This window comes from Struthio camelus, chromosome 5 (assembly GCF_040807025.1).
Source record: "Struthio camelus isolate bStrCam1 chromosome 5, bStrCam1.hap1, whole genome shotgun sequence".
In the NCBI taxonomy this organism is placed as follows: Eukaryota; Metazoa; Chordata; class Aves; order Struthioniformes; family Struthionidae; genus Struthio; species Struthio camelus.
This window is the reverse complement of record NC_090946.1, coordinates 79291631-79317897: the sequence shown is the minus strand read 5'-3', so window position 1 is coordinate 79317897 and position 26267 is coordinate 79291631. Positions and strand designations below refer to the sequence as shown.

The window sequence follows — 26267 nt, the reverse complement described above, 5'->3', positions numbered from 1 at the left end:
CTCATCCCTGGTGCTGGAGGGGAGCATAGCCTGCTGCTCAGGGTGTTTAAGTTAAGATGCGAGCATCTCCTTGAAGCTGGCAGAAACACCTCGCTGATTGCTGAGTGCCCAAGACTTCCTGAAAGTGCCTGTCCAAATCCCTGAAGGGTCCCCTGAAGGACCCCTGAAGGGTCCACTTGCTGATGGTATGGAGTCTGTATAACACTCTTACGTACAAGAGCCTTCAGCAGTTAGGTAAATGAAGCAGATGGAGGTTAACTCGGTGAAAGGAAACTTCGTGGACAGGAGCGTGTGATGTTACTGCTTCGGAGCAGGCATCCTCTGTGAAAATCAAAAGGGCGGTATCTCGGTGGAGCTGTAGTAGACAGCGAGGTCCCTGCAGCATGCTGTTGGCGTTTCGGATAGAAGGTGACGCGAGCCCTTAATGCTGCCCTTGATAAATGGGCTACAAGCCATGTCTTGCAGGGGGATGGAGAGCCTCCTTAATGCTTAACCTGTTTCAGCAGGGAGACGACTGCCACGGTTCAGCCGTTCCTTGAACTTCATTTTGTGCTTCTAAATTAAGAGTGAAAACTTCCAGCTTACGCATTTTATGCTTTGAAATACACTGGGGTACCTTGTATGCTGCTACCATTGTTGTATATAAGGACTGCTTTTAAAGAAAAATTCCCCCCACCCTTTCTGAAACTTTTAACTAACGTTTTGAAGAGCATCAACTGTACAATGATCTATAGCACAAGGCACCTAGCTTAGATGTGGAGGTACAATTCTCTCTGTGCCTAGTACAAGCTTTCGGATAAATTTTAAAGGACGGCTTGGCTACGGAGCAGTCAGACCCTAACTCATATCTAATGTGGCTGTCTTAGAGATGGGAATCTGCTCAGCCTTCAGCTGCTGCAAATTCATGCTGGATCAGAAGGTCAGACCATCAGCATTGTAGGCAATGCACCATCATCAGCAGAAACTTCTGCAGCCCAAATTCAATCCTGAATGAAACCTCTACAAATCCTCCGTATTCAGAGGGTTTTATAAGTATGGCATGAGCTGTATTTTAATCTGGTGATTCATTTTAAATTTAATGCACAGTCATAATAAAGCCAAGCTTCTTTTGCAGGTATCTTTTTTTAATAATGGGAATAAGGATTAAAACCCATTGACTGCTACTAGCAGAAGACTGGTAGAGGCCTCTTGGTATCCATCAAACCACCTTCCCTGCGCTCCTGGGGCTCTGGTTCACCCCCGTAGCTAAACGGCAGGAGTTGTGAACAGGAGTCTGTCTGCTGCTGCGTGGCCAGGGGTGTTAACCATATGGAGACCTTTCTAGACATCGAGTCTGAACAAGCAAAAATAGCCACGCCGGTGCGGAGCCTGCCCAGCTGCGCGTCCGGAGCTGCGTGGAGGGTGGGGAGGGCAATTCCAGGCGAGGGGAAAACTCGCAATACTCGTAGCTCGCGAGTTCCTAGTTTGGTAGCTATGCAATGCATGTTGATGTTATATCTATTTATGATGCCTCGGTCAACTTAAAGGAACTCTTGTCTACTGTATGTCAAGTCTGCCGTCTGCCCGTAGTCCAGCCTGTACTGAAGCTGTCCTTTTAAAAACTTGGGTTTGAGAAACAGCCGTATATCCCTGGTGAGTTTTAAACTCTTGGCATATTCTAAAACTTGTTATCACTGTGCAAAATTTGTTTAAAAGGTGGAAACTTTTCTGCTTTCCCCCCCTCCCTGGTGTGTGGTGAGAAGGGGGGAGATCTTACCTGTTGATTCCATTTGCCTTTTGAGCTGCAGAATTATAGAGGGTCCAGTCTGATAATGGGATATAGCAGCCTTGTTTCAAATACTGCTTTCTGATGCTCTAATTTAGCTAGGTCATGCCACATCAACAGTAATTTTGATGCAACGGTCCCGTTTTCTTTTCCTATAAAGAAAACCAAAATCGCTCAACTGTTCAGACATAATCTGTGCGGTAAATAGTGCCTTAAAACTTGGGGTGGGTAGAGAAAACCGCAGGAAAGGATCTAGATTTGATATGGTGCACAATCAGGTAAGATTTGTGTTTTCCCTGAGTTGTTAACAACTCTCCTTTAAATTGTTGCCTGTTTCCCAGGTAGGTAGGTCAATCAAATTTTTCTCTAGGAACTCAAATAGATGAGAGCATCCGTCTGCTATCAGCCTGTCCTTTTGTCCGTTATTTCAACAATAGCATCGCTGAGTCACTGAAAGGTTAACGAAGCACTTTTTTTTTTTTTTTTGTCAGCGGTCCAATCCCTTTGTGCAGTCGTACAGAACAGCAGACTGAACAGAAATAATAGGAAAATCTCATTGCTGGAACGGCCGGGGCTGTCGTGCTGCAATGCCAGGGCAAAGACCTGCCTCAGCCGCAGGCCTCTAGCTGCGCATCGGACGGCTGAGCGCGGATCCCCTTGCAGGAGCGCTAAGTACTAGCTTCTCCATGTTTGTGTCGAACAGCGCTAGAGCTATAGGGATCTGACCGATTACAGTCGTCGGTTCAGGGGTAGCTTCCGGTTTAGCATTTAAAAATGGCTTAACTGTAGCAGGTCTTTTGGTGTTTGGCCATTAGAAAAAGGCAAATTGTTTTCCTTAATTATGAAGCAGAGGAACAATTGCAGTGGGGCAGACAGGCAGCCGTCCAGCTCCTTCTCACCGAGCGGGCGATGTTCTTGTGCTCCGTCATCCCAGCGCGCGCACGACCGTTGCAGGCTGTTGCTAGATCAATTGGTTTGGACCCCTTTTAAGAATGGGTTTGAAAGGTGTAATTTGGGGTTTATCACAATAGGTTTCTGCCTCGCCGTGCTGAGCAAATCTGTTACCGTGCTCGCCCCAAAGAGCTTGCAGCGTGGGCAGCTGGTCGGGGAGCACTGCGTAACAAGGAACTGCTAAATCCAGTTGCACCGAGGCACTGGTGGATATATTTGGCTTGTGTAGGTGTTGTGGCCGAGTAACTGTGGAGAGAGATTTGAAGGAGGGATGTTTTGCCAGCTGCCCAGCCCCTCTTCACATGGAGAGGGTGTCAGGAGGAAGACGGAGAGTGACACTTTTTGACAAAGGTGTGGGATGTGGCAGCGGCGTATAGGTGAGCTGCGACTTGCCGGGTACTTCTCCACCTGGGGAAGATACTTCTCCTCCAAATCTGTCACCAGCTGTCTGGTGAGGGCGTCCCTCGCTCGGCAGAGCTCGGGACCCTGGAAACTCCTGCTCGCAGCAGCGCCTGCCGACAGCAGCGCTTCCAAGAAACCTTTCCCTTCTCCGATTACAAGTCCTCCCCCCCCTTTTTTTTCCTCCCTTTCCCCCCCCCCCCTTCTCTAGAACTGCTGAGACTACGTGGTGGTTGGCATACCTATGGAAGTGCGTTCTCCTGTTGGGAATGTTAAAAATACTCTACAAATTTTCCCTTTCCACATCCCAAAATATATTAATGTGCTGGTGCTTTGATTAGTCATTTCCTTTTCCTTTGTTCCTTTTGCAACAGGGTAAAGGACTGCAGGCACGCTCTTAAGTAAAACCTTTGTATAGTTAAGAAATCTAATGCTAAAGAGATTCTTTGCAATTAATACCTGTCTTTATTGGCAGAAGACTACTTCTGTTCTCATTCTTAAATATGCATTTAAGAATAAATCTGGATAAAGTCACTCTTTGGGTATTTGTACTAAGAATATCTCTTTTTTTTTTTTAAAGAAATTCTAATATGAGCAAGGTTAATGCTCCTACTATGACTCTAATATATGCGTTCTTGCAGGAGAATTTCTGCAATAAATGGTTGCAGAAAAGCTTCCAAATTCTCTGCTTGATTTTTGAGGCTTTCTGTCTTCCTTCTGTCCCGTGGCCTCTGCGCCCCCTTCTCCCAAGTCTGTGCAAGCCCTTGTTTAACGTAGGCGGCAACTTTGTGGAAGCAATAGTGTGACATTGTTAAGCTGTACGCGGCTTGCTGCTTGGATGGTTTTAGCAGCGGGTGCGTGCTTGGGGTGTGTCGGTACAAAGGTGAACAAATTCAGATATGTGAACCTGCTTCAGTGTTAACCCTGCAAGGTCGCGTACTCTTTGCTTCTCCGTTGCCGCTGCTACTTATTGCAGGAGTTTTTCACTGCAACTCGGATGAGGCGTTTGGCAAAAGTCTACCTGGAGTGTCACTGTTTGGGGAGACCAGGCGTGGGGACGGGTGCTGCTCTGCTCCTCGCTCTCGTAGCACGGGGCAGGGCAGGAACGGGCTGTTGGGCTGTGTGTGGAAGGGTGTATGGAGGAAACTTTTTGCGATATATAGGCAGATAATACGTTCAGGTCTCTTCCTTGACTGTTTTCAGCTCTTGTACATAAAAACCTGGGCTGAGTGTGTGTGTGTGTGTGGGGGGGGGTTTCCCCCCTTCTTTTTAAATGAGCATTAGCTTCTCTGTGCTCAAATTCCATTCATGCTTTCACAGCAGTCTGCAAAGGCAAAAAAACCCTCCCCAAACCCTGGACTGCAGTCCTTTTCCTCTTCTCTTTGTGTCTCCTCTTACTTTACATTTATTTTTAAAACACAAACAAGAATATATGATACAGGAATGTATATTGAGACACAGACATAATGTTTGCTGTATACACTGGAGAAGGAAAAGGGTTTCGCTCCAGCTTTCCCCCTCTGCAGCTTGCTGTGAAAGCACGAGTGGAATTTGAGCGCTGAGACGCTGCTGCTCCTACCTGCTTTGCTCTCTTTCTGGCTTGCAGGGACTGAATTGAATACCAAGAGATGGAGGGGGTGTAGTAGCCTCAACATTTCTTAAGAGATGATCTAATTTTTTTTTTTGCACTTGGAGTTTGAGGCTCTGCCTGATTCCTGACCGGAGGATAGTCAACAGCGTAATTGCTATGGATGTTGCAGAGCTTGCTTTAATCGAGTTAAAGGAACAGAGCCCAGCTAGGCTGGGCTGCAGATGTCCCGGAATAAACAGACTTATGCTGGTACAACTTACTCTTGTGTCAGAAAAGGATTAAGCTGCATTGGAGTAAGACAGCCCAATACCCTTACAGCTGCGACCGCTAAGTGGGCTCGTTTTTGGTAGAAGCGAGTTGGAGAGTGATGACGTGCAGAGTTATGTCAGCAAATCGAGGAGGGGATAAGACGGGCGATGAGCAACTCCGTGACCCCTGCTGAAGGACGTGCAAGCTGTTGGGCTGGTGTGGCTGAAAACCACCTCCCCAAGGAAGGGTCCTGTACTGGGTAAAAGAAACCTTGCGAAGCCTTGGGCAAACCAAGCCCTGGCTGTGCAGCACTCGGCACCTCAGCTATCATCTGCCTGCAATTGAAGCACAAGATAGCTGTGCTCAGAGGCTTTCTGTGCATCTGAGGTGGAGATTATACTGTGAATATGTATTTATACAATAGAGCACAACAGATGTGGAACCGCCTTTGTTGCGGTGGATAATGGCTTTAAACTTGTGTAGATGGCTTTTGTGTGTAGTAAACCCAAGCTGCTATGGACTGTCCCATCAGCTTGGCTTATGCAAACCTCTATTAACTTTCCAGACAGCTAATCAGAATAACAAAACGTGGCTGGCCTGACTCTTCCCTCCTCTCCCTGGGCCTGGCACAAACAGATTTCAGGTGCAGTTGTGCATGTTTAATGTTTCTGACTTTCTGACCTGAGAGCCTTAACTTAAATTTGTATCGGCTCATGCTGCTGAGCAGTCTAGTGCTGGAGGAGACCCCTTGATATTTGAAAAGCACATTGCATCCGAAACTGCTATTCACGCTCTAGTAATCTCAACTTGGCTTTGGCCATCAATCCGAAAGCTTTGTCTCTGATTTTCGGAGTGTAATCCTGCTCTAACGTGCCCTTACGTGATGTGCTGACATGAGAGAGAAGCCAAAAGCGAGTTCTAGTATGACCCACAAAGCCAAAACTAATGGGTAACCTGTTGTTTGGTTTATTGAAACTTCTAGTCGTGTCTTGAGCAAAAGTACAAAAGGCTTCATTTGTGAAGCGCTTGGGCAGTGCCATGGTGAGAACAGTATGGTTTATTTTTAATCAAATTGGCATCTTGAGACTATTGGAAACGTGAACTTTAATTCTCTTCTCAGCTGTGGCTAAAAGGTGCCTTGCTTGCTAGACTTGTGTGTTTGATATGGAGCTTTGGTGGGGAAGTTGGACTGCATTGCTTGCTGGCTCGCAGAGACCGCGCAGCTCTGAGCGAGTGTACTGGAGTCGCTTTTGCCTTAACGTCAGCAGAATTGCCGATGCTGTTGTGTTGGTGTAGTTAGTTGTGCAGCCTCTTGTTGGCGAATTGTGCCTGTAGATGTGACTGGGGATATTTTGGCCTTTTTGAATATCTGTGTTAGTGACCTTGGTTTCTTTAAATCACTGTCTGGTTTGGGATGTGAGTAAAACCTCAAGCTGGGAATATCAGTGTCTGAATTGAATCTCTCTCAAATTTTGCCCCGGTCAGTCCTTTGTGACAGCCTGTGAAAATCTGAGAAGTTCCAGCTTATTTTTTTTTTCCCATATTTTGAGAGATATCATTTCCCAGTACCCCCTGTACAGAAATAGTGCTGACAGAAGAGCAGATGATGGAGTAAGTCTTTGCTTGCAGAGAGAACAGGAAAGGGGAACCAATTAAACATGCACGCACACAGTCTTTTTGGTAAATATCCCTCAAACAGTTAATGCTGGGGTGGGCAGAGCACACTTGTGCCCCAGCATGAAGAAAGGAGTTGGAAGTTCCAGGGGCTCCCTGGAAATAGTGGATGGAGAGAGGTGGACAGCCGCAGGCTTACTGAAAAACACCAGGAGCCCTCGCTTGGTGTGGTCTTCCCTGCCGTGCTCTCCCGAGGGAAGAGAGAAACCTTTGATCCTCTACGGGCAGTTTGGAAGAAGGTAGCGTAAAGATAAGTACTTATTTTCTCCCCCTTAAAGGTAAGGCTTGCGTGTTAGAAGTCAGTGAATTCAAGGGAAGGCGTCCAGTTGCTGTCGTCGGCCCCGCTGGACTTGCGTTTTCCTCTGGCCCTGGTGGCTTTGCCTTCTGGGTATAAAACAAAAAGCCGGCCCTACCTTTTGGGGTGCTTGTGCTTATCCCAAATAATTTCCCCCATTGAATATTGCAAGAAGTCTTTAGGTTTCTTAAGATTTAATGAATCATGTGTCTTGGTACTTATGCTTTGGTGGAACCTTGCGTGGGTTGGTGGTGCACTGGGGTTCCTGTGGTTGCGGGGTACCTGGGCAGTGGCAAGGTGCTGGGAAGTAGGACAGTGGCTGGTTTTATGGTGTGGTAGTCCGCTTTGTCCGGTTTGTGCGTTTACCCCCGGATAAACAAGAGTTGCTCGTTCTGCTTTTCCTGGAGCACAAGTTAATCCCAACTCTGGGCTTTCTCCCACGGTCCAGGGAGTTCTGGGGGCGTCAGCTGCCGCGTGGTGGATGCCTGCCCTACCTTATCTTATGAGAACTTGTTTGGATAGCCTGACCGTGGTGTCAGGCCTCGGTGGGAGCCTGGTGCGCCCTCCCATCGTGCGCTTATATGAAGCTACGTACTCAGTTACTCGCCCTGACGAAAGCACGGGGGTTTGTGGGGCGTTGATGGTGCGGTTGTGTAGCTGTGCTGCTGGCTTAGTCTTGGTGCTGCTGCCGCTGCGTTTTTGTCAGGTGTTAACTCCAAAGATACCTATTAAAACAGGTGAAGATGAAGTTCTGTTGCAGCTGAACTTCTTGTGTTTTGGAATTTAATAAATAGCGTGTCTGTGTTAACTAACGTAAAGCAACTGAGAGGAGACGGAGCCCGGCAGATGGTAGGAACAGCGGCATGTTTGGAATGGGAAATATTTACCTAGGGGGCACGTGAAGCCCTGAGATTGTGCTCGGCACACGGCTTAATGGTACCAGCGTGATCGAGTGAGGAGCATGAGGATTTATTGACAAGTCTCGATTTCCTCCTGGTATTAACAGTTTGTAGGGGGGCTTTAAGCACTGTTAAGCTTTCCTTGAACATGTCTCCTCTGCAGATAAGAGTAACTTTGATATGTGACTGGGTCAGTCTGTAGTTTTAAAGCTTTCTTCTGTTACTGTATAAATCATGTTGTCAGGGCAAGTATTTAAATGAAGAACTCAGAATTTGAGCTGCTGTTTATTATGCTTCCCTTTAAGACCTAGTATAAACAGAGCATGTAAATTTAGCCTCAGAAGTTGAGTTTAAAGAGCATAAAAAAAAAAGTAGGCTAAACTTTGCCATCAGAGTCAAGACTAGCAGGACGACTTAGATCCACCGGTTTTCTTGGCTGTGGATAGGGTTGTGGATCGGTTGTGGATACAGGTTTTCTGGGTTGTGCGTGCCTCAATCGTTCTGCAGTTTTAGGTGACCTGTAAGAAGGCTGTGTGCGATCTTACCGGGAGCTGTGCCTTTTTCCCCTTGCATCGGTGGGAGATGGGTGGTACGCGTAACACCTTGTCTCCTCATCTGTCTTAGAAACGGTGTTCAGGCGTAGTCCGTTCCTGCCTGGTGTTCGCAGGGCAGCGCGCTCGTTGGGAGCGTGGCCCGCTTCAGCGGCGAGGCCGAGGGTTTTGAATCGTTGCAAGGGCTTCTTCCTTCCTTCCCAGCGCTAATCCTCCGAGGAACTTAGCTGGGCGTTAGCGAACTCGGAGCAGGTTTGACCCTGACTAAAATCCCTTCCTGCTCTGCCAGCTCCGCTTTCACTCTGGGCCCGTTATCACGTCGCCGCGCAGGAGCTCAGCCTCTAGCTGAATGTCACTTCACCTGTGGCAGTCGTGGGTTTAGCTCCTTCTTCTAGAGCCCAAATCGCTGGACGTCCCCTCCCTGAGGAGCTCCGTGGGAGAAGGAGTTTGGGAGCGAAGCCATTTTCAAGGTTGTCATCTTTGCAGCTGGCTAATACCAAGTGTTGCTAATTGCGTGCAGATTTTAAAAAAGAAAAAAAAAAAGCCCTTATCTATTTGAGGAATTTATTCAATACAGATCCTCCTCCGAGAACTTTTGCTGTGTTGGTAGCGACCGTTGCACGCAAGGGCTTTTTGGTCGCTTTGCCAGTCGGATGACTTGTGTAGCGTAGTTGTGCGCCGCGCGTCAGGCGGCGAGAGGTGCCTGCTTGCTGCCGAAGCCCTGCGCGCGGAGGCTGGCCGCCCGCCCTGCGTGTTAAAGCTCTGCCGCAGGACTCGCTGCGCTGCTCGGCACCAAGCTGCTGGGTAAGAGAGTTTGCGAACAGCTGTGGGAAAATCCCAGGGAAAATACCCTCATTACAGGAGCTGTTGCCTTAGCTAAATCATCCCTCTTAAATTGCTTAGGGTACAAAAAACCACCTTGCTATATATATATTTTTTCCCCTTCTTTAATTTTTTTTAAGAGAGGCACAAATCCACGGAGATTACACGCGTCTTGATCCAGGCATTTATAGAAGCTGGGCCGCTAACGCGCTGGGGCTAAGCTGAGTGTGACTCATTAGCCAGATGGAGCTCTAATTTATTTCTGTCTTCAAATCAGTTAATCCCGTGGACCTACAAACTGAATGAATATCCAGAGAAAGGTGGTATCTCTGCAGAGGGAGATTGAGGGTTTTACATGCAAAAAGCGAAAGGCGTGTTGTGAAATCCCAGGCGGTGGTAACTAGCGGAGGAAGTCAGGTCTAAGTGGTAATTCTGCGCTTGAGTTCAGAAATAGTTATTTTCTGTGGCGCAGCCTCTGCGTAGAGGAACAAAAGTGCAATTCTTTTGTTAAACGCGGAGTGAGAACAGTAACGGCGTCTGTGCACGGACTGGGACAGACGCGGTTTGTTCCCCTTTTTTCAGAATGACTAAGAGGATGTTTTGGGTTCTTGAGTTTAGAAACTGTCTATGAGTAAGTCTTCAAGTGGGAACAAAGAGCTAGGAATTGGGGGAATAAGCTGACTTGTTGACCATCATCCACGTCTGTAAGATGATGTACCTGTCGCTTTTTTTCCAGGTTAATTATTTGATATGGATGAAAGATGAGGGTTTACCTACTTTTAAAATTGAAAGTATGCTGTGAAGTTCCCCGAGGCTCTTCCCAGCGGTGGCGAGGATGAGTATGCAGGCAGTTTCTGGAGGGTGTGCTTTGCCTGGAGGCTGCCGTGCTTTCCACGGGCAGAAGGCAGATGTCGGCCACGCCAGAGCTGTGTCCGAGCGAGGGCTGCCGTGTCCTTCCGCAAGTGGTAAAACTCCCTGTTGCAAGTGCTCCTGGGGGGGAAAAAAGCCGTATTATCTTTGTGAGGGCATCTCACGTTGCTGTAGCTAATGTAAATGTGAGGAATGGCAAAGCAGAAAGCTAAGGAGCAACTTAAGTTGGCACGTGAAGGCTTTTAATTTAACATTCCCCTTTTTTTTTCTGGTTTAATAAAAGAAGCTTTTCTTTTTTCCTTTTTTTCCCTCCTCCTACAGGTTACTTCCTTTTTTTCCCCCAGAGATGGCTTGTCAACTCAATAGTGAAGCGTAAATGGGAAGTGAGAAACTTGTTTAGTAATTGTACATTGTCAGAGGACAAGTGAAGGCTTTGTGCGTGGCAAAACGCTACCTATTTACCCTGTGGCAAGGATGTCGCTTTTGATAAAGATTGCTTGACAAGGGGTTGATGGCAAAGGATGTCAGCTCATCGCTCCGCTTACCAGCCAGCTACCGTATCGTTCTTCCAGAAGGGATTTGTAAATGCCTTCGCTTATGCGAGGCTGAGATGGGAAACTAGGGTATTGCCAGCAGACCGGCGCTCTTGTTGGCCATTGCCAGAGCGCGCCTAGGCAATTCTAGTCGCGTCTTAAGGCTCTTACTGACTTTTTAATTTTTCTGAACCTTGGTACCACGTGAAAAAGGGCTGGCTGGCTTTGTGTATGTGACATTCCCTTTTGGCCTTCGGGGATCAATTCTGCACCCCTCTGATGGTGGGTGTGTTGATTTTGCTCATGTTCAGCTTTGCTCCGAGCGAGTGAAGAGCAGGAGCGGTAACGGAGCCTGAGGCTTTGAAACTAAAGCAACGGCAGCCCTGGGCTCTGGATCTCGCGTATGCTGCGTTGCACCAGGGCGTCGCAAATCTGTGTCTTGCACCTGAGATAACCGGTGCTCCCTTTGGGAGGTGAATGTGTAACTCTAACAACAATTTTTTTCTCCCCCCCTCTGTGCTTGTATTTAAATACTCACCAATCTCTTGAGGTGTTCCCATCTTCTTTGTGTACACCCCTGTGGCAAATAAAACATCTGTTCCCAGAGAGCTTGTGTTTTAATCCGGACTTCCAAAGAATTTTTGAGGTCTGGTTAAGGCCTTTAAGAAAAGGGAGACGACAGTGTTTGTCTTTAAGTGGGGGGGGAAGGTTTTCAGGGCTTATGCAACTGGGAACCCGATTTTACCAAGCCGTTGGGCTGTAATCATTGGTGACGCTATTTTCCCAGTGCCAGGGAATTGCAAATGAGTCGTTGCACAAGTGGAGGAAAGTGCAGGGAGGGGTGGCCCTCCCCTATGGGGAGGGGAAAATGGGAGGGGAGAGCCAAGGGATGGATAGAGGCCCTTGGCTGAGACTTGCGTTGCTCTGCCAGCTCCAAGATAAGAGCTCATCTAGTCCAGTGCGTATTCCCTGCTCGGGCTAACTGCTCTAATTATGTGTTTAGGGCTCCTCGTGAAAGCATCTGAAGCTTTTAAATATGTGTGACTTTTGCTTCCCTGGTCTTAAAATGACAGCCACTTTCTGCTTACGCTTGGTCTTGCCTTGTTGACCGGCTTCTCTGCTGTGGGGTGAGTTCTCCCCGTCACGCCGCGAGCCTGCTCCCTTTCCACCCGGTGTCACTCCTGTTAGCACGACTCTGCCAAGACGTTGGGCTCTTGCTTGGAGCTACCCATGACTGTTGTGTCTCCTGATGCCTGACGTCTCGGGCCTTTACGGTGTGTGTTGTAGGTTTCTCTTTTCATTTTTGTTTTGCCTAACACACTGACTTGGATTCAACCTGAGCGCTCGGTGTCTGGCGCTGGGGACGGCTGCCGAGTGTGATTTGCCAGGGCTTGAGCAAAGCAGTGTGATGGATTTATGGCCAGCTGTGTGCTCGTGTGTTGGCGAGATGGAGGTGGGCTTGTTGTGGTGGAGCTCTCGTAGTGGGTTAGGTATTGTAGTTGTTGCAGTAGTGTACTGTAATCATCAGCTTAATCACACTTATGAAAAATCGGCTTAATTACATATTTACTTCGGGGATTAGCTTCTCCCCTAAGCATTCAATAATGACTTTGGCTGAGACAAATTTTTCAAGATCTGCTTCCTTCAAGTGATAACTAATATTAGATCCTGTAGTAGTACAGGAAGTTGATTTTATCGAGTAGCTGTCACTAGTTGTTTTGAAAGCTCCAACTTCAAAGCACTTAAGCTTTTCTCCCAGAAAGACAAGCTCTTCCTCCTTTGAGCCCCTCTGAAACTTTGTATGCTGCATCTAGTTCTCGACACACGCCTTCTTGGTGAGCCGTCAACACGCAGAAAATAAATGCAAATTAGGAGGACATCTAGTGTTAAGACAACTGAATAATTAGCGTATTGAAAAGTTGGTCCTTGTTTTGATAACTTAATAGCCAAATTAGAGTTCTCACTTCTTGCTTTTGGTACTGCTCAATGCACTATACAAATATATTACTACAGTAACTCTTCTCTGTCCAGAAGCTATTGCCTAGAACAGCTCTTCCCCCTCGAGCTAGAGCCGGACTCCAAGCCATGCTGCTGTTGATGCAGCAGGATGGCAAGTCGGTTTCTGATAGCAGGTTCCAGCACATCCTGGAGGTGATGTGAAAAACCACACCGGTGTAGTGCTAGCAGGTATTTGAGAGTAATCCTCTGTCTGCCCAAAGGTATGGGGAGCCTGAACTTCCCCTGGGCTGCGTGGACTTCCGGTCCCTGGGCCCTCCATAACCATGTTGGTTTAGGTGGTCTGAACTTTGCTTTCTGTGGAGGCCTGGGAGTGCATTGTCTTGTGTTGGGGGTGACCACAGATATGATAGTCTCGTTTTATCCTGCTTCAAGGACAGCTAGAAGAGAGTTGGACAAGGATATGAAGAGAGACAGTGAAGTGCTGCATTTCTCCTGTTAAGCAGTGGTGGGGAGTACTCCAAGTGATGCTGTTTTAAAGCGTGAGGCAGTTCCCTGTACTCTTTTTGGGGGTCAGCTATCTTACATTAAGCCTGTGCTGAGCTCTGGTCTCCTGTTTGAGGAGAAGCAGAAGGGTAAATTTGATGTGTAGCTATACCTGACAATACAAGTCACAACGGAACTTGTTTTTGGGGACCTTTCTGCAGATGGACAGCGTTGGGAAACGCTGTGGTTGGGCAGTGGAAGGCTCTGCTTCCAAGAGTCTGGAATTGCACTTATTTAATTGGAATTTTGGTCTTATTTTTCAGTGATTGGAGTATTTTTCCTTGCTATAAACAGTCTGGAGAGGATTTGAATTCTTTCTGCAGAGATCTGGGCCTATTTGTTTTTTCTAATAAGGCTATTCATTGTGGTCAGTTGTGAAATGGGGAAGTCTGTCAAATCTTGGCCCCAAAAATCAGGTTTATAGCTCCGTTTTGGCTGTTTTTTTCCCTTTAGCTCTGTGGTTACTGCTTTATTTATTTATTTTATCTAATGCTCTGAGCATAGCGGTTCAGCAAATTATCCTGGAGACATCTGGTCTCTTGGTACCCTGAAAGTTGTATGCTGTTAAATGCACAAAATAAGTAACAGATCTTTCTGGTTTCCTATCAATGTATGGAATTCACGAATTTACAGCTGGGTATCAGACCTCAAAAAGCATTTTTGAAAATAAGGGAATCTTTATGGTTGACTAAAGTTTAGGAGACTTTCCCTTCTTCTTCAGAAGCTAAATGAAGGCAAGTTGTCATAAATCTGTGAGCAAAAAGGAACTGAAATTGACTTTCCCTTTTGCCAAGATAAAAATCTTAATTCACGCTGTTTAATTTATGGCGAAAGATTTGATTGTGGAGAAGGTGCTGTGTTGCTCTGCATGTACTGGTCCCTATTTCATAGCTTCTGAAAGGGGCTGTCTTGTGTATTTGTGATATCAAAAGCTGTAACTTTATGAAATTCACCTGGGAAGGGAAGAACGAGGAGGACGAGGGAAGTAAAGAAAGAAGAAAATTGCTTTCCTCCAAGATTGTTGGTCTTGCAAACTGCAGTTCTTTCCTGTGCAGGCTAACAACTTGGAAGCAAATGATAAATGGCTCTAGAAGTTGCCTGATTGATACCATTTGGTAATTTTGTTAAAGCTTTTTTTAAGGCCTCTCTAAAGCAGTAATGTCAAAGCTTTGTTCATTGTTGTAAATGTGTGTGTGGGAAATCTTGAAGAAAACGTGATCAGAAGACTAATTCTTGTTTTTTCTTCTCTCCCCCTATAGATTTTTTTTGTAAAAATAATTAAGAGAAAGCACAATGGAGTTCTACGAGTCTACCTACTTTATCATCCTCATTCCTTCTGTGGTGATCACAGTCATCTTCCTCTTCTTCTGGCTTTTCATGAAAGAAACGTTATACGATGAAGTCCTTGCAAAACAGAAAAGGGACCAAAAGTTTCCGCCTGCCAAGACTGACAAAAAGAAAACGGAGAAGAAGAAGAACAAGAAGAAAGAAGTTCAGAATGGGAACATCCATGAGTCTGATTCTGAAAGTACTCCTCGGGACTTCAAACTCTCTGATGCCCTGAGTACGGATGAAGAACACATAGTTCCTGTTCCCTTGAGCGTGGCCGAAGCATCTAGCGGCATTAGAGAGCGAAAGAAGAAGGAGAAGAAGCATAAGGTGGCTCAAGACGATCATGTAACAAAGGAGTCGGAAGGATCCAAGTCTTCAGGCAAGAAAGTAGAACCAGTCCCTGTTACAAAACAGCCCACTCCACCAGCTGAATCAGCAGCATCTAAGAAGAAACCTGGGCAGAAGAAGCAGAAAAATGGAATGGGTATCTCCTGTTGCATACGCTTCTTGCACAGAACGCCAAAACTGTGTTCTGCTTTTGGCAAGGCCACAGAGTGTCTCTTTCTCAGAACTATCCTACCTGAGCTGTATGGGGCAAAGCTCACTTCTAACTTTTTTTCTTTTTAAGAGCTTTTGCTTTTTCTCCTGCCTTCATCTGGCAGCACTGTTCTGTTTTTTCCTCCTCCTGTGCTTGCTTTCTTCTACTAAAGGCTGAGGGAAAGAGAGTAGCTCTTATCTCTGCTTGCTCTATGGTTTGGCTACTTTGCTCTCAAGCTGTCAAAATTTTGATTACCTCAAAGAAATCATTAAACTTTTACTGTGTGCGCTCTGATGTCAAGCCATGAAAAAGTGGAGCTCATAAGAGAATGGTTGCTCTGATAAGGAAAGACATCTAGAAAACCCCATACCAGAGTGTGCAGAATAAACTGCTGTTGAAGTGCAGGCTGAACGTACAGAGAAGTGTTTGGTGGTTGAGTCGGTGGAAAGAAGCACTTAGAGCTGCTTCCCGCCTGTTACACCTTTAAAATCAAATAGAACTGATGCTAAAGGAGAACTGATGCAGTCACTGTAACTAGTGGGTCCAAGCTAGAAGAGATGGAGAATCACGGTTGGAGTGGCGTGTGACTGTCTTGATCGTATCCCCAGCAGAAGCGAACATACTGTATTCATAATCGGGGAAGAGCACCGCAGCAGAAGTTCTCAAAAAATACAGTTTCTGAAATAAGTGAAAATCGGGGTATCTACAGATCACCCTTTTTAGGTGCAAGTGTAACAGAGTTGCTGCAGGGAGGGAGGAAAAAAGACAGACATTGCTGCCTGATGTGGAGAATTTTTTTTCTAAAGAGAGAGAGAGACCCACCCACCAATATCAAAAAAGTGTCAAATCATGGTTGTGGGTGTTCTCCTAAAATCTCTGTGGCGTGGTTAAAATGTGGTCTGCAAACAGTGTTCTGAGGGCAGCCACAACTAACTTTAATCTTTGAATTACAGGAGCCAACACCATAACCCTGTATTGTGTGTGGTCAGCTCTGACGAGAATATTACATGGCACATGCTCTCCAAAATGATCAAAAATCTCTCTCTAGTAACAATAACTTTTTAAAAGAACAGTTCCGTAATGTGGAACGCTTATTTTCTGCTTCTCACAGTCCCAGTATTTATTGGGGGTGTGTGTAAATTGTTTAAGTGTGTTCATGGTGGGAGGGGAGGGGGAGAAATGCTTTCTGCAAATGAGAAACTAATGTGTGACACATGCTATCCACTCTGCAGTAAAACCTGGATTGGATTTGTTTAAATCTTTAGTTTCATTGCCGTATGTTCTGCTTGCACGTAAAATTCCTCGTCTTCAAAATGTTAGGTGTAGTGGCCCTTGATCTGCTTGACTCTGCTAAACTTTTCTATTGCTTTGGGCTGTCATCTGGTATGGGAAGTGTATGTGTTTGTGCGTGTGTGTTTGTACATATGTAAAATATTTTCTGTTTTGATTAAAATAGGTGAGAATTTTCTTCCTGGGAGTGGATTTCAGACTATTACAAATTCACTGATTTAAACGTGATTATGAGAATACACAGTGGAGCATATTGTCTTAATTCTCTGTTACAGATGATCAAGATGCTAAGACTGATTCTGTTGCATCTCCTGCCAAAAAACAAGACCCGATGTTGCTCCACCAGGAGATAAAGCAAGAAAATGTATCGGGAAAGAAGAAAGTCTCAGCGAAGAAACAGAAAGTTGATAATGGTGAGAATGCTGAGGGTGGTTTATTAATTCAGACAAACCTCACTATTAAAGTTTTGTGCCATCTCTACTTTACTTCCTCTGTCTTTGGAAAATAAAGTCATATAAGAGTAACTTTTTAATTTGAAAATGCAGGCATTTCAGGTAGGAGGGGTGTCTTAATTTCTCTCGAAAAGACTGATCAGCCTGAGATACTGTTCTTCATTTTATGAAACTCTTGTACCTACAAACATGGGATGACGTTGTGAACCTTTCTGAGCCTTTGGATCCAAACATGCACACTTGAATCAAGGAGTAACATATTGTTACAACTTAGCGTAATTTACAGCCTGTTCAGGTTATGCTCTGAGGGAGGCATGTTTGTAACCGTAGCAGTAATCTGCTCAAAACAAGGCTGCACTTTCCTAGCCAGTTGCTTTGACCACATTCCTCTCTTATTGTCCTTTTGTTAGCTGTCTGTTGCCCCAACGTACACTGCTCATCTTTGCTGTCAAGGCCTTTACTGTTTGTCAGCCCTCATTCTCTGCCAAGATGTTGTTTCTTGTCTCCTCTTGGCTCAGTTTGCCTCTGTGTTTCTGCCTGTCACAATGACTGCTGTTGTGCCTGTGGCATTTGGGAAGAGCCTCGCCATGAAGTTCTGTGAGGTTACCTTGTTAGCGTCTCAAAACTCTTCTTTGCTGGGATGGCTATGAAGATGTTGGCAGTTGCTGGACTGCTCCTAGTGTGCCCAGTGTCAGTCACTGTTTCCTTTATACTTCTAATGGTCAGGCCATCAGGGCCTGGATCACCTTTGGGTCGGAGACCAGAGTGGAGTTCCAAGTCATGCGTAAAGTTCCTATATGCTATAACAACTGAAAAAACCCTTGCTTCCAAATTAGTCAAGAAACCTCTTAATGGGGACGCTAGTATGCAACTGTCTTTCGTGGGTGTTCCCTGATGCCTCTGTTGCTGGCCTTTGACAAAGGCTTGCTCTTGCGTCCCTTCTCGAGGGACCATTTTTGTGGACCACAAGTTTGTCTGTGGATAAATGAAATGTCCATATAGTGTTAAAGCTATACTGTCAGCACTGCACAGGAGCAGCTCGCAGTTTATTTGAATGAAAGCTGTTTTGCTTTAAAGCCACTTATCTAAAATGGCAGAGCAAAAACTAGTTGTAGTGGGCATCCAGACTAGCCGAGACAGGTACTGTGGGTATTTCGGATGCTACTGATAGCACTGAAGGTCTCAGTGCTATTAAATGGATTTTGGAAAAGCTGGAGGAGGTTGACGTAGGAAGAGGAGGGTAATAAGGAGAGGAAGGAAAAAGGTGGGGATGATAACTGGAGGAGATGGAGGAAACTTCTGCTAGAGCAGAGTTTTCCATGCTTCTGCGCTTGCCATGTGACAGCAGCTGTTTGCTAGCTACTTAAGAGAGGGTCTAGCAGGTGACATCAAAGGTCCATCTGGCCTATTTTGCCCTTTAAAAGCAACCAGAATACAAAACCGGTTTCTAATCTGCACTTTTGCAGCCAGGGATGCATATCGCGTTACGTTGGTGGCTGGAACCCTGTATCCCATCCGTTTCTTCCTCCCGTGTCTGTAATGTGGCATCTCTTCTCCATCAAGTTCTTCAGACTGGGCTGAGTGGCTCGGTGAGCTTTCTCACTGTGGGCAAGCTCTGTGCAGAATGTCTCATATATGCCAGGCAATGTGGAGCAGTAGCTCAGGCACTGAGCAAACGGCAGATCTGGCTCTGTTAGCTGTGTTGCTGGCTGTATCTGTCATCCCTGGTCTGTTGCTCTTCCTCTTCCCTCCCATGCTTTTGTCTCAACTATGCAGGCTGAAACGCTCTTTGCACAGAGGATGTTTCTCACCAAGCATTTATACAGTGCTACATGAATAGAGACCCAGGATCAGTCAGTACCTCTGGAGGGTGTCTCTGAATGTTAATGGTGCCTGCTCTGACAGATGAGATATCTTCATTAAGTGCAGTTGAGCTTGCGTGTGAAATAAGCTTGACTGCTGTCTCCACCACATGTTCTGCCTAGATGCTTTAGTTCACTAGTGATGTAACCTAGGTGAGTTTGCCGGTAATAAGATGCCAGCACTAACAGAACACTGGAAAGAGACTTTATTGTCCAGGCATGCTGGAGGTGTTCCACGTGCAGCCAGAAGTAAACCAGTCTTGTGGATGCCACATGCAACTTTCTCAGTAAAGTGAAATGAAAGTCGAAATGTAAAGGTTCTTCTCTGTTACTTTTTAAAATGCTAAAAGGCAGCTTTGAAAATGTAAGTTTAATTGAAGCTATTAAATTACTATGCATTAGAGACCTTTATTTAATGAACTTACCTGAAGAGCTTTAATGAATTAAGCTGTGAAGTATAATAGAAATGGAGAGTATAAATAACTATTGAGGTTAGAATGTTTTAATCCAACTCTAATGTATTATGTATCATTTTGAAATGCTGAGGTTAATTATTAAATAGCTTTAACCCATCCCATGGACTTTCTATTGCAGCTTTGGTGGATGAACCTCTTATTCAACCAACTACTTATATTCCTTTGATGGATAATTCTGATGCCAGCACTTTGGAAAAGAGAGAAGCGGCTGAAGTAGTAAAACAAAATATAAATGAGGGGAACCAGAAGAGCAGCAGCAAGAAACTGAAGAATGAAACTGATAAAGGTAATGAATGGATGATGCAATCTTTCTGACACGACTGCCTGGAAATCTGAACAGCAAAAGCATACTGTGCGTGTGGGGAGGGGGATCTTTTCCTTTTTGGCTAGGAAGAGGTGGTTTGGGGAAAACGTTTGTGGCCGCTGGACGCTGCTTCTCTATGCTCAGATTCATTTCTCCTTTGTCGTGGATGCTGTTTAAAGGGCTCTGCTCCTTCTGAATCTGTTTAATACTGACTGTAGGCTTTCGTGTCCTCACAGTGAGCAAATGGGTGGTCATAGACCACACGGGTGCTCGCTGGCTAGTTTTATGGTAGATGGTTCAGGCATCAATAGCAGTGGTGGGCTCCAAAGCAGGGGCTTTTGGCCTGGGCTATGTGAGTCTGCTTGAAACTGGGAGTGCAGCTGGTATGCTCTAGTGCTGTTGCAGCTCTTAAAGCCCACTTGGGCAGACCAGCTGGCGTATATCCTTGAGTGCAGTACAGAGATACCTGAGGCCAGTTGCCCATGGAGATGGACTCTGGCAGTCCCCAAGACTTCTGACATTCCTTTTAATGCAGTTGGAATTTGTTGGGATGTGGGAGCTTCCTTCATACTCTCATATGGAGGCCTGGAGTGATTCCCGAGAATCGTGTCTCACTTTGATATTTTAAATAATCCACTGACCTGCTCAAAGTGTGCCAGACTTACTGAGCTGCGAGGTGATGAGACCCTCAAACGTGCGGCAGCTGTAGTGAGGTGGCTAAGTGACTTGACTGAAGCAGTGATTTCTAATTCAGTCTAGCGCAGAGCATTGGTTCTCAAATGTTGTCTGCCTGGCTGCTCACTGCACAGTTTGGAACCACTGTTCTTAGACTAATTTTTTTAAAACGCCCCCTTGAAAGCTTCCTGGCAACTCTGTGTGGTACCTAGTGGATTCCCACCTGCCTGAGGCTGCTCCTGTGCTTCTGACTCGGATGGCTGCATATTACTGCCCTATGGCATCAAAGCCTCTCATGTGCATCTGTCCCTTCTCATTTCCTTTGCAAGCTATAACCTTCTCTCTCTGTGAGCTCCTAATTCTTCTATATCAGCTGGGATTTGCCCTCCCGATATAGAAATCTTCCCCTATTCTAATTGTAAGCTTCTTGGGTGCAAGGGCGAGGTTCTTCCTGGCTTCGTGGAGCAAGAAGCGCAGGTTGTTCCTTGCCAAGGTCCTGTAGACTTCCAGCTAACCAGAACCTGGTCTGTCAGGATTTTGGCATATTCCTCGTAACTGCATCGTTGATGTCAGTGCAGTGATGACTTGGTCTGAAGTCTGTGGCCAAGACTGATTTGGATTTAGGACTAGGAGATGGTGCTAGAATTTCTCACTGCTTCACCCCTGTCTCCCTGGACTCTGTTATTGAATGACTTGTTCTCATGCTAGATAGCCTCTTTTAAGGATTTAATAACGCCAGCATTTCTTTCCCCCCAACTGTGCTTCACTTGTTTTGCAAACTCTGGAGAGGTCTGGGTTTAATTTGTGACTTGGTTTCCATGCCACACTTAGTACATGTTGTGAGAAAGCTGGACCATTGTTCGAGATCTTCAGGAAACCTTTTTTAAACTGAACTGAGCATCACTTTTGTACTTAACTTTAAAAAAAAAAAAAAAAAAAAAAAACAAAAAACCCGTGGTATTTTTTGTGTACTGGTGAGTATTTGACAGAGGTAGTGGGAGCCTCAAGAGTCTTGTGCTTCCATTTGCTTAAGTTAGGGGGCCACCTAATGACTTATGTAAGTGCAGCTGCACTTTTTTGGACTAAGGTTTTTGTTCCTGTAAGAGCAGATAGTTGAGTTGATCTGCATTCAGCTGTTTGTCTTTAAACACTTATGAAGTCTGCAATTAAGATGGATGTTACTAATTTATTTTTCCATTGCTAAACACCTACAGCAATTTCTTTCCAACCTCAGACTGGAGTGTCTTTCAGATTTCTATATATCACCATCATCAATGTGTCACTTAAATTTTTTGTCTTGTCATTTGCATATTGCTTATGGAGCCAGGCTTTCCTTTAAATTGGGAGCTCAGTTTAAGTTACTGTCGTAACTTGAAGATTTCTTTTTAGTGTATTTTCACATTCATGCTATTTTTCTGAAAACTGTTATGCTTTGTCATCTTGTTAGTGGCATTATAAATGTTACCAACTGTAAAAACAAAGTGATGGGATTTTTTTCCCAAAACTGTTAGCTGACAGATTATCAGCTTTATATCTAAGATATGTTGTTTTTGCTGAATGTTCGTGACCTTTTGCTTCTTGGCATTTCAAACTGAAATTAAACATAACCCATAATGATACCCCATTGCGTGCTATTTTGAGGCAAAATAAATAAATCTGTGTGCATTCCAATGTAAGTATCCTCCCTTTTGTGTTGCAGAAAATGCTGAAGTAAAATTTAAAGACTTTGTAATGACCATGAAGAATATGATCCTCACTGATGATGAAGCCCGTGGTGTAGTGGAGATGTTAAAGGAAAAGTCCACTGCGATTCAAGATGTCTTACAAAAGGTGAATGACCATGGGTAGCGGAGACAGAAGAGTATTAAATAAGCAGAAAATGGAAGAGGCACTGTCAAATTAGCTCGATCAACGTCTTGTTGCGATTTCTGCATTATGTCTTTGGAAGACTCCTTCCAGCTGTGGTCTGTGCTTGCTTTGCATACATAAAGCAGTTGTCAGATATCTCTGTGCTGCCACCTGTCATCCCCTCGGTTGGCTAGACAGATTGATGGCTTTTGACTGGCTTGGGAGGAGTAGCTGTAACTGTGGAGTGTGAGGTATATAACGTAGCCTTCTCCTATGCCAACGAACAATGGTCGGCAACAGTCAGTCTATCTGACTTCTTCAGGAGTAGTCTTGCATAAATGTATAAATAGGACAAACTGTATTGTAGAAATGGAGAAACTTCTGTGGCAGTGCAGCAGTCTACCAACTAATTCTTCTATGTTGTGCAAGGCCTTCCTTCTTGTAAGTCTGTATAGTCTGGTCTTCTGACTACTTTGGATATTTGTTCTAGGATCACAGGATAGCTCAGGTGGGAAGGGACCTCAAGAGGTCTGTTGTCCGACCTCCTACTCAAAGGAGGATCAGGATCAGCTCTCTGAGGTCAGGCCAGGCTTCTCAGGGCCTTAAAAACCTTCAAGGATGGAGGCTGCCCAACTTTGCCAGACAACCTTTCTCAATGTTTTGACTTGTCAATGCTTGACTTTGACTTTTTTTTTTTTTTTTTGGTACTCAGAGGAGAATGGTGACGGCCAGTGTCTTTTGCAAATACAGTCTCCTCTCTTTCATAAGTGTGTGTGCGTGGTTGTTTGGTTTTTTTTTTTTTCCTCTCTTATGATTGCCCCTTTGTGCTTAAAACATCCTGTTGGTCACAGTTAAAATCTTGCACTTTGCTTTTCTGTGGAGATGGTACCAGAACAGAAATGCAGAGCTGAATATATGTCAATTCAGTTAATACAGTGCAGTAGTGTATTATGTAGTAATTCAGGGGCTTCAGGAGGTCATGCAGTCCAGCCTTCTGCTCACAAGAGAGTCAACACTGAATTTGGACCAAGTTGCTCTCAAGGGTTTAGTCAACTGGCTCTTGAAAACCTCCAGGGATGAAGACTTCACAATCTCTTGTGGCCCCTGTTTCAGTGCTTATCTGAAAATCCTGTAGTGGTACATTTGCAGTTGTACTGTCTGAATTATTCAGAACAGCAGCGTGTGTGTTTGTGTGTGGTGTGTGTTGTTTTTTTTTTTTGAGGGTGGGGTGATGTTAAAACCAGACCTTTAGGCCCCAAATAGATTCCTAGGTTTGTATAAAACCCAATAAATGTTACTTTTCTGTAGGGCAGTATTCACTTTTCCACCTATCTGTAGCATATCTTGTGACAGCCCGTACTGTGTGTGTATGCAGTACCCAAACTTTTTGCTGAATGCTGTTGTGGGTAGTACCTATATAGGTTGGTAGTTCACCCCTCAGACTTTGTGAAAGAAACATTAACTACGTTCAGAATTCCTCCTGTGTAACGAGGAAGAGCTTCCTTTGCTCATGAACTCGACTTGAGTAAAATTTTCTTAAGATTTACTTAACCTTCTGATGTGTTTTTTTTCCCCCTTTGCCACAAACACACAGCAGAAACAAAATAGTTGAAGTACGACTTCCAAGCAGTTGTGGAGCGGGCTCATGGGACTGACGGTCCTCTTTGCTTCTTCCATTATCAGACTTCGTTTAGTGAAGTCAGAGTGCAGATGTTCAGAAGGCTGGTCCCTTATCACAATTACCTGATTTGAGGACAGGTATAGCAGTGGCAGTAGCGTGGGGAATGCTTCTAGCTCTTTTTGTTTCGTTTCCCGTAGCATGAAACTGAAACTTGTGTTTCGGTTGTCCCCGGCAGCAGTGTAGTTACATCGAGGCTCTGCTGGCAAGTGCTGGTGGCCTCGGCAGGTGGAGGGAGAGACTGGCTCAGCATTCCCCCCTTATCTCTGCAGTGAGATATTTCAGGAGATTAAGCTTATTGTAATCCAGATTGGACCTGCTTTGAGCATAGGTTGGACCAGGTGATCTTGGAGGTCCCTTCCAACCTCAGTTTTTTTTTTTTTAAATGACTCAGCGTATCTATAACTTTTCCGTTATTTCTCTTAATGGCAGTTCTCCTTTTCTCTAGTGCCACCAAACTGACTCTCTTGGAAGGCGGAAGCACCTTAAGAGCCCATTATGCTCTTAATTGATTTCAGAGCACTTAAAAATGCATTTCCGGTCTAGCGAAAGCAGTGCTGGGAAGATCCATTAGCAGAATTGGGTACTAGCGGTGCCATGTTATGTCACATGGCCAAATGATTAGGAGGCAGGAGGGGGTGTATTTTTTCTTTTCCAGTTTGCTCTGCTGCCTTAGTGTGCTATTCAGGAACTTCCAGTGAGTATGATCCTTCTCATGTCCTTTTGCTGCAGGCTAGCAAGGCAGAGTCGGCTGCAGCTATACATCAGCTGCAAGACAAAGAGAAAATGCTTGCTGCTGTCAAGGAGGAGGCAGCTGTTGCGAAGGAACAGTGCAAGCAGCTCACGCAGGTAAGTATAGACAAGTTGAGGGGTAGGAGCAAGGGCTTTACCACTCACAGCTGGCAAACGATGGCTTACTGAGACCAGTATGAGTTAAAAGGGGCATCTTTTAGACTGAAAATTTAGCAGGACACTGTTTTTTTTAATGACACTAGTGATGTTTGCAGAGTTATTTCCCAGTAATTTTTCCAGATCACTTACTGAGACTTTTAAGCTGAGACTATTTTGTTATTGTAAAAGGTTACCAAAGCATAGCATGTTTAGAAACGAACATTTCTTTCATGAGTATAGCATGGTTTATGGATGCAAATATTAAATGCCTGTTCTGTGTCCCGGTTCTAATTTGGTACATATTCTAGCATTCACGTGCTTGTGTAAATCTAGGCATAATAATCAACAGTTTTCTTCTTGAAGAAAGCTGCAGAAAACTTAGGTTGCCTGCTTGGCCCCTTGAGCTGCAGCCCTGGTAGCTTTGAACTTAAAGGGATGCTGATGTGTCATTGTCCAGGCTAGTTTATGAAACTTGTTTATTATTATTTTTTTAAATGAAGATTTCGGAGGAAAACAGTTTCTGTAGAAGACCTGATTATGCAGCTATTGCAGTAGATGAGAAATTGTTTTTGTTATGTTTTGGGAAATTCAGAGACAGAGTGGTATTAACAGCAGGAGGGTTGTGTTACGGGACAAATAAGCTGTGATCAGAAAGCTGGGTGGTTAGAGATGAGAGCAGAGAGGGCACAGGACGCTGGAATCGGGAGCCTTGGCAGATGAGAAGGAAGTAAGTATTGCATGAGGTACTGGAAGGGCGTAGGTAGGTGTTTACTTGCAGGTGGGGTCAAGAGATTTGGGGAAGTCAATACATAGTCATAGAGAGAAAAGACTCAAGAAGTGATTTGGAGAAAGGGGGGAAAAATCTGACTGGAGATTGCATAGTGGGAAGAGGGTATCTGCTGGTGAATAAGCAAAGGGAACGCTGGAAGGAGCTGGCTGTGGGGGAAGCTGATGGAGTGGCAGTAGACCATCTGCGAAGTGGTGCTTGCGAAGGCAAGGCATGGCCTGTGGAGTAGCAGGGTCATCTTGAGGCTTTTGCAATTTGGGTTGAGGAAGGGAAGGGGGAGTATGAGAAATAAGAGTGTTCCCGAAAGCTGGGAGAGGACGGGTAAAAGCTAAGTCACTGTAGTGCTAAATCATCGGCATAAAGCAAGCAAGCTTAGCTGGACTGATGAAAAGCTTTTATTTTTTTTTAACTAATGCATTTATCTGAAGATACTGTGAAAAGCTGTGGAGGAACCTGAGGGGAGGGGATGGTGCAGCGATGTTCCTGGAAGGGTATTGATAAAGGTGATAACTGGAGAGGATAAATGGGAGTAAGAGATGCCTGACTTCTGAAGTATTCAGCAAAACACAAGCTAAGTGAAAGTTAATCTTACCTGGAGCTGTGGCGCTGCCTTCAAAGGTTAGATGGGGTAGTGAGGACTGTGGGAGAATTGGCAGAGGGATTAAAAAAATGGTGTCCTAGTGCCCTTGCTCTTGTTGCATCTGCTGAGGTGCATATATAATGATATTAACTTTGAGAAGGTTTTGTGTCAAACTGTTTATGTTCTATTTTCAGAAGTGAGTTAACGCTTTCGATGTGACTTAAGTTCCTAAATGGCTCTGTGAACATGGGCTTGGGAACTCATGTCACTTATAATCTCATTCTGGAGGGAACAGCCTCCTGAAGGTAATAAGTTGTGTCTAAAAAGAGAGAATAGCTTTTATTTAAAATGTGAAAAAAAGCTAATTAGCTATCAAGAGATGGAAGGTATTCAGGCTAATAATTTAGAGCACTTAAATTATCTGTCAAGGCTCCTTGTGCTGTCAGAGAGGCT

General features: G+C 45.1%; 1 protein-coding gene across 11 annotated transcripts in view; it reads left to right on the top strand.

Annotated features, from left to right (window-relative positions):
- KTN1 (kinectin 1) overlaps positions 1–26267 on the top strand; it is a 79397-nt gene that overhangs the window by 9529 nt on the left and 43601 nt on the right. For 9 of the 11 annotated variants that reach the window (XM_068947470.1, XM_068947466.1, XM_068947465.1 and 6 more), the window contains exons 2-6: positions 14361–14917; positions 16537–16674; positions 19170–19337; positions 21730–21860; positions 24289–24405. In XM_068947470.1, the coding sequence (XP_068803571.1) occupies positions 14395–14917; positions 16537–16674; positions 19170–19337; positions 21730–21860; positions 24289–24405 (1077 nt within the window). In that variant the 5' untranslated portion in view covers positions 14361–14394. The remainder of the gene's footprint in view (positions 1–14360; positions 14918–16536; positions 16675–19169; positions 19338–21729; positions 21861–24288; positions 24406–26267) is intronic. The other 2 variants (XM_068947472.1, XM_068947467.1) reach the window with 1 other exon arrangement.